General features: G+C 37.5%; 1 protein-coding gene across 1 annotated transcript in view; it reads right to left on the bottom strand.

Moving 5' to 3' along the window:
- LOC101980860 (vomeronasal type-2 receptor 116-like) overlaps positions 1 to 14,280 on the bottom strand; it is a 29,522-nt gene extending 15,242 nt beyond the window's left edge. Inside the window, exons 1-7 of the mRNA XM_026778899.1 lie at positions 14,084 to 14,280; positions 10,917 to 11,223; positions 9,853 to 10,641; positions 8,332 to 8,559; positions 2,696 to 2,832; positions 2,504 to 2,567; positions 1,095 to 1,154 (exon numbers count right to left, since the gene is read on the bottom strand). Of these exons, the coding sequence (XP_026634700.1) occupies positions 1,095 to 1,154; positions 2,504 to 2,567; positions 2,696 to 2,832; positions 8,332 to 8,559; positions 9,853 to 10,641; positions 10,917 to 11,223; positions 14,084 to 14,280 (1,782 nt within the window). The remainder of the gene's footprint in view (positions 1 to 1,094; positions 1,155 to 2,503; positions 2,568 to 2,695; positions 2,833 to 8,331; positions 8,560 to 9,852; positions 10,642 to 10,916; positions 11,224 to 14,083) is intronic.
- Between the last annotated feature and the right edge of the window lie 1,989 nt (positions 14,281 to 16,269).

The raw sequence follows: 16,269 nt of genomic DNA, 5'->3' as shown, positions 1-16,269 counted from the left end.
TCTTTCTTAATAAAAAAAAAAAAGAAAAAAAAATAAATGGTGCTGGCATAACTGAATTCAACCTGTAGAAGAATGAAAATAGATCCATATCTATCACCACGCACAAAACTCAAGTCCAAATGGATCAAGGACCTCAATATTAATCTGATCACACTGAACCTGATAGAAGAGAAAGTGGGAAGTACTCTACAACACATGGACACAGGAGACCACTTCCTATGTAGAACCCCTGTAGCACTGACAATAAGAACAACAATGAATAAATGGGACCTCCTGAAACTGAGAATTTTCTGTAAAGCAAAGGACACGCTCACTAAGACAAAAAGACAACCCACTGACTGGGAGAAGATCTTCACCAACCCCACAACAGACAAATGTCTGATCTCCAAAATATATAAAGAACTCAAGAAACTAGACTTTAAATAGCTAATTAACCCAATTAAAAAATTGGGCACTGAACTGAATAGAGAATTCTCAACAGAAGAAGTTCAAATGGCCAAAAGACACTAAGGTCATTCTCAACCTCCTTAGAGATCAGGGAAATGCAAATCAGAACAACTTTGAGATATCATCTTCCACCTTTCAGAATGACTAAAATCAAAAACACCAATGATAGCCTTTGCTGGAGAGAATGTGGAGTAAGGGGAACACTCATCCATTACTGGTGGGAATGCAAACTTGTGCAACCACATTGGAAATCAGTGTGGCGGTTTCTCAGGAAACTGGGAGTCAACCTACCCCAGGACCCAGCAATTCCACTCTTGGGAATATATCCAAGAGATGCCCTATCATACTACAAAAGCATTTGTTCAACTATGTTCATAGCAACATTATTTGGAATAGCCAGAACCTGGAAACAACCTAGATGCCCCTCAATGGAAGAATTGATAAGGAAAGCATGGAATATATATGCATTAGAGTACTACTCAGCAGTAAAAAGCAATGACATCTTGAATTTTGCATACAAATGGATGGAAATAGAAAACACTACACAGAATGTGGTGACCCAGACCCAAAAAGATGAATATGATATGTACTAACTCATAAGTGGATTCTAGTAATAATTAAAGGACATTGAGCCTATAATTCATGACCCTAGACAAGCTAAATAAGAAGGTCAACCCAAAGAAAAGCATACAGTTATCCTCCTGGATATTGGAAGTAGACAAGATTGCCAGGGAAAAATTAGGAGCTTGGTGGTGGTGGTGGGGTGGGTCTAAGGGGAGATGGGGAGAAGTGAGAAGGGGAGGATGGGAAGAGCTTAAGGGAATGGGATGGTTGGGATGGAGGAAGGGTGGATATGGGAGCAGGGAAGTAGATAACTTAATTAAGGGAGCTATTTTAGGATTGGCAAGAGACTTGACTTTTGATTGGTTCCCAGGTGTCCAAGGCTATGTCCGCAACTTGTTTCTTAGGCATCTGAGGATAGGGTGCCTGAATTGGCCTTACCCTATAGCCACACTGATGAATACTGTTCATATCACTATAGAACATTCATCTGGCGATGGATGGAGAGACAGAGACCCACATTGGAGCACTGGACTGAACTCGCAAGGTCTAAATGAGGAGCAGAATGAGGGAGAACATGAGCAAGGAAGTTAGCACGTGAGGGGTGTGCCCACCCACTGAGATGATGGGATAATCTAATGGGAGCCCACCAAGGCCAGCTGGACTGGAACTGGTGGAGCATGTGATCAAACCAGACTCTCTGAACGTGGCTGACAATGAGGGCTGACTGAAAAGCCAAGGGCAATGACACTGGGTTTTGATTTACTGCATTGTTATGTGAGAGTCAGCCAATAAGAAGCTAAACATAATGGGCCAAATAGTGATTTAATGAATACAGTATCTGTGTGATTATTCCAAGTCTGGGCAGTTGGGTGAACATGTAACCTCCCCCAACAGTCAGAAGATAATTTCTAGGCGTTCATTACCTCTATTTATTACATGGGTCCTGAGAATGAACTCATTAGCTGTAGTTGCAAGGGATTTAATTACTTTGCCATATTATTGGCCATTAATATGATTTAAAGACTTTTATTTTATTACATGGGGTGAGAACCATAGAGAAAAGCAATATGTCTGTCATCTGTATATACCCAACACTAAACAAATAATCATTTGACTAAGAAGAGCTTGTAGGTGACAACACCATTCAGATAATTGTGACTAAGGTATTTTATACCAATCTGATTAGATATGATATTTGTGACATTATTAAGTGAGTTTTGTACATAAAAATATTGAATGCAGGACTCCTCATATGTTCTATATTGTGTGTCAGTACTTATCAATATTCCCTAGAGTTTAAATCACATTGAACCTTTGAAAAGGGGGTCTCCGGATATTGCTTAAAGTCTTCTGTTTTATATTTGACTGTTTTTGATTTAACTGTACAAATAATTATTCCTCTTTTCATTAACTATACAAAGAACTTCTAAATGGTTCCTAACATCCACATAACAGAGTTCTGTAGTGAGAGACTGATAGAAGGACATTGTACACCAGAGTGCAGTGGATCTGATGTCCTATTCTGATCTTCATTGATTCTTATATGTACATGGTGCCTATAATCACATTCCATTAAATCTAACTTAAGAAAGGGATATATTCAATCTGTGCAGCAGATTTTAGACCCTTTGATTATCCCTCTGTATGTTAGAGAGAATGATCAACGTGAAGGGTTTATCTCCACAGTAAATACTCACTTGTTTCATTAGAAATTTCATTTTCTGGGCAGGGACTACAATCAAAACAGCAGGCTGACATTCCCTCCTGCCTGAACTTTCTGAATCCAGGACCACAATCAGCACTGCACACAGAGGGTGGCATCTGAGGAAAATTAGACACATGATGATATTAGGAGATCTGCCTATTCATTTTATAACTACTTTAATTTATCTCGATAAAATATCAATAAATTTATTTTCTATACACCAAAGAGTGACCATATTTTACTTAGCATATTATAGAATGCCAATTTATGTGAATGTGTAGAAACAATTTAATATAAAATTGATAGCATCACATTGCTGGAAATTTAGGAAGAAGAATGAGTTGTTCACTCTGGACAAATAAACATGACAGAGCATGCGAAGAGTTTCTTTCTACTTAAGTTTTGCAATTTGACACAAAGTACATTAAAGAGTTAGAGGGAACCATAACCAAAAGATTCTTTCATTGGATTAACCTGTCATTATAACTTCAAAACATTTTACTCATTGGTATTTGATGTAGAAGTGCCCAGTCTACTGTGGGCAATGCTGTCCCCTAGGCAGGCTGTATGAGAAATCAAGTAGAAGAAGCCAGTAAACAGTGTTTTTTTTCAGGATCTGTACTTTAGTTGCAGTATTCAGATTCTTGCCTTGTCTTCTTTCAACTATAACCCACAAGTCAAACCAGCCCTCCCTTCTCACTTTGCTTATGGTCTGTTTAATCACAGCAATAGCAAACTAGGACTAATGGAGAAATCTAAAACAGGGAAATACTCCTCAAATCTGAGACAGCACACATGAACTCCACTAAAATCACTCTGCAAAGCATTACATAGTGTAAAAAGACAGATGAATAGGTAGAGCCTGTTGCATTTCTAGTGACGAAGTGCTGAGTTGATGTGCACTGAGCTGGAAGGTGGAGTGTTTCCTGAGAATAAAGTGCTTGACAAATGCTGCAGTTACTGCAGAACCTGGATAAAAGTTAAATAACTTGAGGTTAATTGAATGATTTCTTAAAGTTTAAAATATCTTCAAATCATCAAAAACCTGGTGATAGGGCTCTTTATGCTGCTTCGGAAAGCTGCTAATACTGCAGCCTCACATTGCATGCTCTATTGAGTGCTGAGTTTAGTGTCGAAACTGCAGTGTCTCCTATGCACAGACTCTTTCATATTGTCCACAATATAATTAGAAACAAACATTCCTTTGTTTTCTGCCTCTTTGAATGAGGGTTTCACAGTGTAGTGGTGGTAGACCTCACTCCTGTAGACTAGGCTGACTTAGATCCCACAAGGATATGCCTCTTCTGCCTCCTGAATGCTGAAGTTAAACATGTATGCTATCAGAGGACATATTTCTTCCCTTCTTTTCTCTTTTTTATGGTTGCAATTTCCTTTTATACTTGCTAAGATATTAAGGACTATTTTGAATGATTGTGGAGTACATGTATGTACTAGTCTACTTTTTGCCCATGTATTTTGAAGTGTGGTCTCTATATTCATCTTTAGCTGGCTTGGACTTGTTATGTAGGCCAGACTTGCCATAAAAAGACAGGGCTTTGAATGTCTCTGCTTCCCAAGAATTTAGATTAAGATATGTACCTCAACATACAACTGGCCTCACTTAGGATTTTAATGGAAATTCTTGAGTTTCTCTTCTTGTAGGACAATGCTGTCAAATGCTTTGCCACAGAAAACATTTTTAAAGTTATCAGGCTTGAAAATATTAATTAAAGGAAAAACTGATTTTGTCAAGATGTGATCTTTCTTTTGTGCTGTTTTTTTAAATTTTAACTTTGGATGAATGCTGAAATTGTTATACGCACCTTCTGCACATATTTGGATGCTCCTCTAGTTCTATCCATGAGTCTATTTATCCGCCACATTTACATAACTGATCTGCATATGTTGAACCAAACTTGTATCTCTGAAATGCAGTCATCTTTACCAAAGGAGCAGATATTTCTGTTGTGTTGTTGAGATTTTGTGGTTTTTTTTTTTGTTTCATTTTTTTTTTTGCAGAATGAGGTTTGATATTTATTTAGTGGGTTATGGAAGGGAAAAGCACAAAAGGGAAAAGAACAGAGAGAGAGAGGAAGAGGGGGGGAAGAAGTGAGTAGAAGGGAGAGACAGAAACTGCCTTTTTGGGAGAGAGATGGAAAGGCCTGTTGTTGAGTTTTTTACTCAGGTTTAGTTGAGAATTTTTACATCTATGTCCATCAAAATGTTTAGTCTCTCATTTTTTATTATGTTACATTTCCTCAAATTTCTCCCACCCCATATTTATAGAAGTATTCTCTTCATGTTTGTAAGTGAGGTTTGGTTTTGGAAGTAAAAATGACTGCTGGTTTTATAGCCAATCTTGATGTTTGTGTACTTTGACTAGAGAATGGGAAGTTAACAATAAATTGGTTTTGAAAATTTTTAGCTAATTATTATTGCTCTTCCTATGAATTCCATAATAGTGTGAGAATGGTTGTGAATTCCAATAATTTATGTTCATCATTGAATTTTGTTCTATCTCTGTATTAGTTAGGGTTCTTAGGAGTAACAAACTTACAGAACAGAACTGTCTTTCTTTCTGTCTCTATCTCTGGCTCTCTCCTCTCTATATACACATATGCAATTTATTAGAATGTCTTGTGATCTAGATAACCCAATAATTGCTGGATATGAATGGAAAGTTTAAGAATCCAACAGCTTCTCAGTCCATGAAGCTTAATGCCTCAGCTGTTCTCCATTATACACTGGAATCCCAAAGAAATACCCTTAATGCCAGTGAAATAATGAACTTGGGAACAAGCACACAAAGAGCAAATGTTTTTTTCTATTTACTTGTATGTGATTTTAGTAAAGGGTGTATCCAAGATAAGAGGTGGATTTTCCTAAATGAAATGATCTGGATTAAAGTTGTGTCTTCCCAACTGAAAATCCAGATAAAAAACTTTCCACACTTAAAAGATCTCAATTAATAGCAGGTTCTCTCTCTCTCTCTCTGTCTCTCTCTCTCTCTCTTTCAGTCCTTTAGCCTTCCTTTCTATATGTCATACTTCTTTTTTCTTTATTTTTTGTTTTATTTTTAACTACAAGGTTTATCTTCACCCTGGCTGTCCTGGAATTCAATGTGTAGACCAGGTTGTCCCCCAACTCAGAGATCGACCTGCCTGTGCCTCAAGAGTTCTGTGATTAAAGGCATACACCACCCCTCCACTTTTTAAGGTGTTTTTTCCTATTTCAAAATATGGATGGATAAGAAGAGGATCATCCCACTTCACATTAAGCAAAAATATGCAGTTTTGCTCTGCATATTTGGGTTTCATTAAATTCTAAATACTGTCAACTTGATAAGCAAGAGGAGGCAACACAGTCTCCTTTTATGAAAGATAACTTTGTTGGGTATAGTATTGAATCTATATTTATTATAGATTATTTATATTGACTCTACAGATTATTTATATTATAGATTATTATTTATATTATAGATTATATTGAATCTATAGTTATGAATCTAACTTCTTCAGTTCTATCACTGATACTGTCCAATTTTCAGAGAGTTCATTAAGGAATCTACTGTAATCCAGGTGAGAATTACTATGAAATGGACTTCTTTCCTGAAGCCTTCAACTTCTTCTCTTTGTCCTATATATTTTGAATTCAAAGTAAACTATATCAGGGGAAGGTTCTCTTCTGATATAATGTGTTTGGTATTTAAATGCCTCCTTTTTATAGATAGCCACATGTCCCACTGTATTCTGGAAAGTCACTGTTACATATTATTGGATATATTGTTGATGCTTATGGTGTATCCTTCTTCTCTTCTGGCAATAGGTTAAAAATTGGATCATTTAATTTTATCCTATTGGTCTCACACTTCTTTTATTTTTTCTTATTTTTATCTTCATCATAGTTTCAGATCTTTATTTTCAGCCTGGTCTTCGAGTCTTGCCACCCTGTCGTCATCTTGAAGTATTCTGTTAGTGAGACTTTTCACTGATATTTTTAAGTGATTTCATTTGTCTTTCCTTTCCATATTTTAGTTTGAATTTTTTCATTATTTTGTACATTTGGGATGTATCTGTCACTTGCTCACACAGTTCCATATTGAATGCAAGTTTTTGTGAAATCCTTGCTTTGTTCTGCAGATTGTTTGACTTTCAATGTCATCTTTGAATTCTTTTTATCAGTACTTTTTATCAGTACTTCATTGAACACACTCTTGTTAAACCTCTGACTCTAATATTTGGAGTTATGTTGCATGGATGTCTTCATAGTTTCTTCACTTGTTTGTGTATTGAAATTTGCAGATCTAGGAGTATAGCCCTGGTTGCATTGTACATAATCCTCTGGATTCCTGCAGTGGATGTTTTCATAATGCTCAAGGGAGGCTAGCTTACAACACATGTGAAATATCATTGCTGATCTCTGAATGGACATGTAGTTCAGTAGTTAAACCTTCAGATCAAATGTCCTTATCACTGAGAATGACTCCTTATCACTCTGAGAAAGGATATTAACTGTAGATTTCATAATTCCTGAGCAAACTGAGATTTAACTTCAGATAAAGCTTGGAGTTTCTCTTGAAGTTAACTCCTTTAAATTTCTAGCTACTTTGTAGTTTCGGAGTTTGAATTAGATACCTTAAAATCACCTTCATGAGAATTCTTATCTATAACATACATAGAACCCATAGAAGAATATATCATTTATAAATTTTCAAAAGCAAATTTCTTTACTACCAATACCTCCACCCAAAGAGATAAGGAAATGGGATACACATTTGTTTGTTTTAGGTGAACTATGAAAGAATTCATGGGATCAAGAAATGTTCCTCTGTGAGAAATTTCTTTTACAGTATAAGCTTCAGGGCTAGAGAAATGGCTCAGCTGTCAATAACAATTGCTCTTCATGAACAGATGCAAGATTTATTTATAGTTCACCCTGTGTGGAACGAAGTTGTCTCCAGTTTCATGGAAATCAAAAACATTTTTCTGACATGCATATGCACCACACATTCCAGTACTGCACAGAAACATGTGAAAAACACTCATACCAACAGAAAAGAAAAAGGCAGAAATGTAAAACAAGATTGCAATATACAAGGTTTCTAAATGGGTCAAAAAATGTTATGTCAATGCATGGCTAAAGATATTGGCAATTTAGAACCTGTTGGCAAAAATACTTAAAGCAAATTATATAATAAAAATGAATGATTGGCATATGTTTACTTTACTCCTCCCTTACCATTAGTCTCAGTCTTTCAGCATCTGTGTCAGAGGTGCAGCTGAAAAGAGGAAAACCACTATGTAGTAATTAAAATGGGACCAACAGAATGTTTCTGAATTGCAGGAAATAATATTAAATAGTGGTAACCACCAGTTTGCTATTTTTTTAAAACCTTGAAACATGTTATGGTATGATAAAAATCACAGTATGCATGTATGAAATCCTGAAACAATTCATAAAATATCACATCAAAAAAGTGAAAAGAAGAAACATTTTGTAGGAGGCTAGAAAATGGCTCCTAAAGTGACGATCTATTTTTAGTAACTTACATGGAAGGACAAGTGGACCCATGTTACTGCTGTGTAATATAAGTCAGCACATTGGGTCAGACCTACCTGTCTACTTCCTGTGGCCCACTCTATAACGTCTTCATATAAATGGAGCTGTTGACCATGTGGGAAATATGGGCTAAACATTCCTATCTTCACCTTCAGTCCAAGACCATTTGGGAAATTCCAAATCTGGAAAATGTCATACTCTGGCTGCAGTTTTTCTTTCTGGTTCATGTTCACTCTGTCCCCAACTGGATTAGTGAAGTGGGTCTTCCTAAGTAAGGAGTACAGCTGAAAGACAGTCAGCATTCTTTAGTGAATGTGCCCTTCCTTGAAGTCAGAAAATATATTCTGATTTCATCTTCAATGCAACTCTCCTGAATGTGCCCATGTGAGAATCTCAATGAAAGCAAGTAGATAAGTGGAAATATAATAACAGTCCTAAAATTTCATTTTTTCCAGAGGAACTACCAAACATAAGCACAGACATATATGACGACACCAATTGTAAGTATTAAATATTCATAAACACATACACATCAGACTCATATTCATACATAGATACATACATAATGCAGGCACATACTATATACACATACATACACCTGAAGCCAAGAAAGGATATGAACATACAAACACACAGAGACAGACTTATGCACTCAGACACAGAGAAAGAGAAACTCACAAAAACATACACAGGCCCATACACATGCTCACAAATTTGTGGATAAATATGCACAAGGATACATACACAGATAAAAACAGCCATGCAGGGAGACATTGACAGAGACAAATTTATCCTCAAATACAAAGACAGATACATATACAGAGGAGCAGAAACACAGATATACATATGTACAACACATTCACCAAACACACTCATACACAGTAACACAAATATGTATAAGTGCAAGCACAACCACAAAAACAGACAAATCGTACACATGGAAACATATAGATACATGCACTGAAAATACACATAGGGAGAGACACACGGAAACACACCCATAGAGAAAGACTGACAAAAGGCCAATTTATTCCCACTTATACACACAGGTAGATTGGCAGATAGATAGGAACACATATTTAACATCTAAACAGATATACCCAGAAGTACAGAGAAACACACAAACATCCACCCTTACACAAAAAGAACCATCCATTCACACACATGTGAGTTTTCCAGAGCCCAGAGTTGGGGCAGATTCAGTTTAGAACACCTGTGCAAAATATCCTCTACACTGATTACCACATATCAGACAATTAATGAACAAAAGCTCATCTTTTAATCATGGAGAGGATTAATGAAGAAGACTCCCATGTTTCCAGTATTAGAACTGGGGTGAAGATAGTCAGGTGCTCTATAACAGAATCACTGATTTTCATTGAGAAATTGTGTCTCCCACTCCACAATGTTTGCATTTGAGATTTTCCAAAACTCTAAATTTAATTACTCAAGAGGAAAAAATGTTCAAAAATCTTTCCAAATGGGGAAATATATCATAACCCACTAGAATGGGATAGCTGAGACTCTAATAAAGACTGATATAGAAAACAATGAATATCATCAAATAGAAATATCACCTTCATGCAGTTAGACAGATGTTCTTCCTGATTGTCCATTGGCTGAAGAAGATTCTCATGGAGAGCATGGGCCATACTATACACAGCATTGTATATGTCATAGCTGTCATCACTAAAAGCCATGTCGAATGTCTGTGATTCCAATGAGCTGTTGGATGAGCAGTTCCTCAGTGTCTTACACATAGAAGCAGAGATTCCACAGTTAAAATTCATCCATTCCAGCCCTGCGAGGTATTTATCTGAGTATTTGAGAGGGTTCACTGTCTGGATAAAATTTCTAAAACCAGAAATCTCAGCATGGTGGTGTGCAAATGCTAGAGTCCCATGGAACAATTCAGGCAAGAAGTCACTCATACTTGTAGTGACTTCTAACTGTGAGGTGGTGACCCATATTTTCTGTATACCTTGAGATGTCCATATTCTAAAGTTTAAAGATAGAGTACTATCTGTTTCACCATAAATTATAATAACATTTGAGGATGACATCAAGATTTGGTTGTAATACACTTTAGCTCTTCTTATGAACAAATGAATGTTGAGCGGAATTATGTTAACAAAGGCAAAACAGAGTATATTTTTTTCCATTTCTGTTCTCAAATATGAGAGAATTTGGATACCCTGATCATTGTCTGAGATGGTCAGTCCAACCCAATTCCAGCTGAAGTGAAGTATGAGGGAGACCATAGCCAGAGGTAGGGATGTGTCTTCAGGGGCCATTTGATACAGAAAAGGAAATTGTTCACCATCACTCAGAGAAGGATGAAAGGGTCCATAGGTAAGCTGAAAAAACTAGGAAACAGGGAACAGTGTGTGGTAGCATGCACTCCTAAGGACTTGTTAAACCCACTTTTCTGCCAAGAGTTCTAAATCACACCCTTGCCTGTTACTCTTCCCTTATCTCTATTTCAAAAAGGTAAATACAGAAGTCCCCTAAATAGTACCCATGGACTAAACAGTTTGAGATAAGTGTAGGCCAGTCTCCTCTTCACACTTTTCATAGCCCCTGAGAGTGGCACCAATGGAGACAAGATTTCTTGCCAACCCATGACCACACAAAATCTCACCTGATAAGGATGGAGGCTTTGCATGGCTGTTGCATCCATAGAAGATACTACCCAGCTTGGTCCTGAAAGCATAACTATACATGTGGCCCAGTTTTTACAGTGATAATTAGGAAACACACCAGTAGTATCTTTAATACGTATACTGTAATAATATTGAATGCAAGTGCGAAATTGTGGCATAGTCTTACACCCACTTGGCAAAATTTCAAATAGTAAAGTCATATTTGGTAAAAGATCAGGGTTCCTGTTGACTTCATCCACAGAAAAAATTAAGGCCAATACAAACTGATAGTTTTCATTTTGTTTTCTGTAAAATGATACTGTGTTTAATAGGACAAATACCTACAGAAAATCATGTGCAATGAATACAAGGAATATTAAATGGTATTCCCAACCACACCCAATGTTTGAAATGAATCTTTTGTGCTGTGATGTTCAGATGATATACGAAGCTGGAAGCTTGAAAAAACTTTAGTATTTCATGAGAGTACATCTCCAATGAAAAAAGTTGCACCATCGTCATCTTTTACAGAGAACCTTGTCCACCTCTGGTTTTTGAGTGCTTGCTCAAAAGGTGAAGATAAGGCCACGGGCTTTGACCAAAGAGTGAACCTGGTCATGATTTTATTTTTAAATAATTGAACAATAAAAATGCACATGATGTGTGAACAATAGAATTTACTGTACTTTCTATGAAATTAACTGAATTGGCTAAGGCAGTCAAAATGTCTGATGAGAATAAAGTAGTATGGGCAATATTTGGCTCTTCTGCTAACAATTATTTATAATCAGTGGGTGATATACTTAACATATCCCATTCTATCCATCTTCACCTTTTTCTTTTTCTTTCTTGTTTATCTTTTTCAGTCATAAAATCTTTTTTAAGATATATTTTTAAATGTATTCAAATACCAGAGTTGTATTTTGTAAAGATGTACATCTGTATGCATCTGTGTGTATGGACAGTGTTGATGCACATTTAGGCCATAAATAATGAATGGATTCCATGGTTTTAAATGATCCTTTGTTGTAGACTAGACTGGCCTCAAAGGCATGGGGCTATACCTGCTCCAGGTCCTGAGTGATGAAATTAAGGGCATGTACTTCTTCCCCACTATTCTTCACCTATTTTATGTTTACACCAGTATGCCATATATTCACTCTGGATGTATCTGACCAACATAAAATTTCTTCTGGAAAATATCTTTGCAGATATCTTTCCAATTGTATAAGAAGTGGCAGTCCGTTCCCGACCGCCCAGCTGATGGCTAGCTTTACCTGAAATTATTACACAGAAACTGTATTCATTTAAGCATTGCCTGGCCCATTAGTTCTAACCTCTTATTGGCTAGTTCTTATGTGTTGATTCAACCCATTTCTAATAATCTGTATAGCCACTTGACTGTGGCTTAACTGCATGAGTCTAACCATCATCCTTCTGGGAGAGAAAAGGCATGGCGTCTTCCACACTGCCTTCTTCCCAGCATTCTGTTCTTTCTACTCTACCCACCTAATTTTCTGCCCTATCAAAAGGCCAAGACAGTATTTTTATTTAACCAATGAAAGTAACACATAGACAGAAGACCCTCCTACACCATCCAGTTACAATAACAATGGCATCCTACTGGGATTTGTATGTCCCGGTATTACATGTTTGCAAAATAGAAGACCTTAGTTGTAAAGTGTATGTTAAATGTTTATGGAGTTTCATGTAATAACAATGGGTAAGTAGTCAGTTGGAAGAGAATGATACCAATCTGTGTTTCTGTATATGGGAAGAATAATTGCTGTTTCTTCCTAACTCATTGTATATAATCTAACCATTAAATAAGAAACATACATTATAATTTTGAATAATTTATTCAAGTTAAATACAATCACTTTACCACTTAGAAATTGTACCACTGTGTTGTTTTATGTATGAAAATAGGTATTTATCTATATTTTTATGGAATAAAAAATTTAGAATATTCTTTATTACCACATAGAAAATATAACATTGAAAATTTCGATAATTTCAACAGGAATCTGAGATTAGAACTTGGGAAACTCAAACACTAAATCCTTTAATCTAAGTATTAAGAAACATCTATGATTTGAGACAATAAAGTGACCTAGTAGATGAAAGTTCTGTGTTTGAAACCAGCTCTTAACAATTGATAAAATCAAAATATGTATATTTCAAAAGTTGGTAAAATGGGCAGAAATAATTAATAAAGTGACTTACAGAAAAACAAGAAAGGTCAATGTGATATGAGGGTAAGAGAATAAACAACTTAGACATGGAAAGAAAAGACACATGCCTCTTAAATAATGGCAGTGGTGAACCTGGTAGGTATCTCCTCTATCCCTGTTATCAGGTAGTGCCAATTCTCAAATGGCACAACTGTCACTAAAGCAAGTGACAGCAGAAGTGAGCAGTCACCATTATTAGTGTCAGCTTCACTTTTCAAAGAATGCAAACCTATCATTTACATTCTATACATTCCTTCTTTACGCTAATGTTTGAGTGAAGAAATGGACTTTGAAATTGAAGCCCAGTGTTTGTGCATGTATATATGTGAACTATCAAGGACAGGAACTCATAGAAAGTTCAGAGTGGACTGACTTCCTACTTCCTGTCTTGATGCATCTTTAAAAGTTTTAGTGTGACCACATGCAGAGCATCTGAGAGAGTAACTAAAAATCTTTGTGAAAGCTCTCCACAGCTAGAAGTACCACAAATGTTAGTTGTCCTAGCATTGGACATAGGACACAAACATTGATGGAATGTCCATCAGGAGACTCCATTGCCATTTACTTATACCCAGTTAGGATGACAATAATTGAAATAGAATGGGAATTCTTTTGATGAGGCATCACCTGCTACTGTGCTGTGGAAACTGTGAAGAGGCAGGCTATATGTGATGGAAAAAGTATAGAGTCCTTCTTGACACAGCACCCAGTCTGGTAATTTGGAGGGTGTCTGGGAGAAAAATAGAACATTCTCTGGAAATTTAAACATAGAAAAATAACATGTAGTCTCTAAAAGAATGTGGTGTTTTTTATTTGGGTGCAGGTTGGGAGAAGAGGGCAGAAGATTCAAGGCATTGTTCAGTTGTTCATCCTCTTGGCCCCTCATGGAATATCCATGATGACATTTACATAGAAAATACAAAGGCACTTACTCTTTATGCAAATGGCCTTCCAAATACTCCACAGCATCTATTTTATTTATTGGGAAAATATAGAAGGTATAATATCTCAATATGTCACCATAATTCTCTTCATTCTGCTGCATTCTCCAAAAACACCTGGGATGAATGAAACTGGGCTCCTGAGGTAAAATGTTCAGGAACAAGAAGAACAAAACCAAAGTAAGCATGTTTGTCTGCTCTAAGCCTGGGCAGTTGAATTATGAACTTCCATGTAGATCAGCACATCCAGTCGGCACCTGGTTATCATCACCTGCTTTTATTTCTGTGGCTATATGAGAGCTACTTAAGCATTCACGAATCCTTTCTGTTTGTGTGAGTGCAGTTGTTTTTTTATCCATTGAGAAAACTTTGACACTCTCTTCCCTGAGGCTCTGCATCTGATTTCCAGAAAACATGTGATGAAATTTGGTTTATAAATAGATACAAGGAAAGTTATGCTGGTTTCATGACATCACTCATTATTGTGGAAATTATGCCGCTGGGAAGATGCCAGTTTGAGAAAATTTGTTCCCATGGCTACATTATCAATTTGTTTATGTTAACAACTTTAGAAATGATGTCAGTGTATTTCGTCGGATGATCCACAGTGAGACATGCATCATTGGTTCAGTAGGATTCACAAAGTCAGAATTCATGGCTCTGCACTGGGAATTGTTTCACCGAATCCATGTCAGGGAAAAGCAGCTTCATGTTTAGAGCAATAGAGCACCACACAGGACACACAGTGAGGCCTATTCTACTCAGGAGACAGGTTCAAAATATCTAACAAAAGACTATGCTTCCATTGTCTTGAAATCCATTAATCAGGGATAACCCAGACATTTTCTGAATCCTACTGCTCCACAACCACCCAGCTCATCATAGAACCCCAGTTCATTTCCATGTTGAATGCTGATTTTTTAAAATTTTTTATTGAGGAAAAAAAAAGTTTCCGCCTCCTCCCAGCCTCCCATTTCCCTCCCCCTCCTCCAGCCCCTCTCCTCCTTCCCCCACTCCTCTTCCCCTCCCTCTCCAGTCCAAAGAGCAGTCAAGGTTCCCTGCCCTATGGAAAGTCCAAGGTCCTCCCCTCTCCGTCCAGGTCTAGGAAGGTGAACATCCAAACTGGCTAGGATCCCACAAAGCCAGAACATGAAGTATGATCAAAACCCCTTGCTACTGTCCTTGGCTTCTCATCAGCCCTCATTGTTCGCCATGTTCAGAGAGTCCGGTTTTATACCATGCTTTTTCAGTTACAGTCCAGCTGGCCTTGGTGAGCTCCCAATAGATCAGCCCCACTGTCTCAGTGGGTGGGTGCACCCCTCGTGCTCCTAACTTCCTTGCTCATGTTCTCCCTCCTCCTGCTCCTCACTGGGACCTTGGGAGCTCAGTCAGGTGCTCCAGTGTGGGTCTCTGTCTCTATCTCAATCCATCTCCAGATGAAGGTTCTATGGTGATATGCAAGATATTCATCAGTATGGCTATAGGATAGGGTCATTTCAGGTTCCCTATCCTCAGCTGACCAAGGAACTAACTGGGGACTGAAGGCGAATTTAATTAATCCAGGCCAGTGGGTACAAGAAGACAATTTTAATATAAAAGCCCACTCACACACCCGGAGTTCAGCGATCCACCTTAAACCGGAAACAGGAAGCGGCTCCAGTGTCTGCGCGTCCCAATTAATTAGTAAAAACATTCGCCGGAGGCTGTCCCGCCCCAAAAGGCGGGGTCTCTCTACAGGGGACATTGCCTTGGGCACCTGGGTGCCATTCTAGGTTTGAGTCTCTTGCCAACCCTAAGGTGGCTCCCTTAACTAAGATATGTGCTTCCCTGCTCCCCTATCCAACCTTCCTTTATCCCAATCATCCTGTTACCCCAAGTTCCCCCATCCTCCCCTTCTCACTTTTCTCTCCCCATTTCCCCTCTCCTCTATCCCACCCCACATCCAATTTCCCAATTTTTTGCCCGGCAATCTTGTCTACTTCCCATAGCCAGGAGGATAACTATATGTTTCTCTTTGGGTTTACCTTCTTTTTTTTAATGCTAATTAACCCAATTAAAAAATGGGGCACTGATCTGAACAGAGAATTTTCAACAGAAGAAGTTCAAATGGCCAAAAGACACTTAAGATCATGCTCAACCTCCTTAGCGATCAGGGAAATGCAAATCAAAACAACTTT

The sequence above is a fragment of the Microtus ochrogaster genome, chromosome 5 (assembly GCF_000317375.1).
Source record: "Microtus ochrogaster isolate Prairie Vole_2 chromosome 5, MicOch1.0, whole genome shotgun sequence".
In the NCBI taxonomy this organism is placed as follows: Eukaryota; Metazoa; Chordata; class Mammalia; order Rodentia; family Cricetidae; genus Microtus; species Microtus ochrogaster.
The sequence above is the reverse complement of the archived record's forward strand: the minus strand, read 5'-3'. Positions and strand labels throughout refer to the sequence as shown.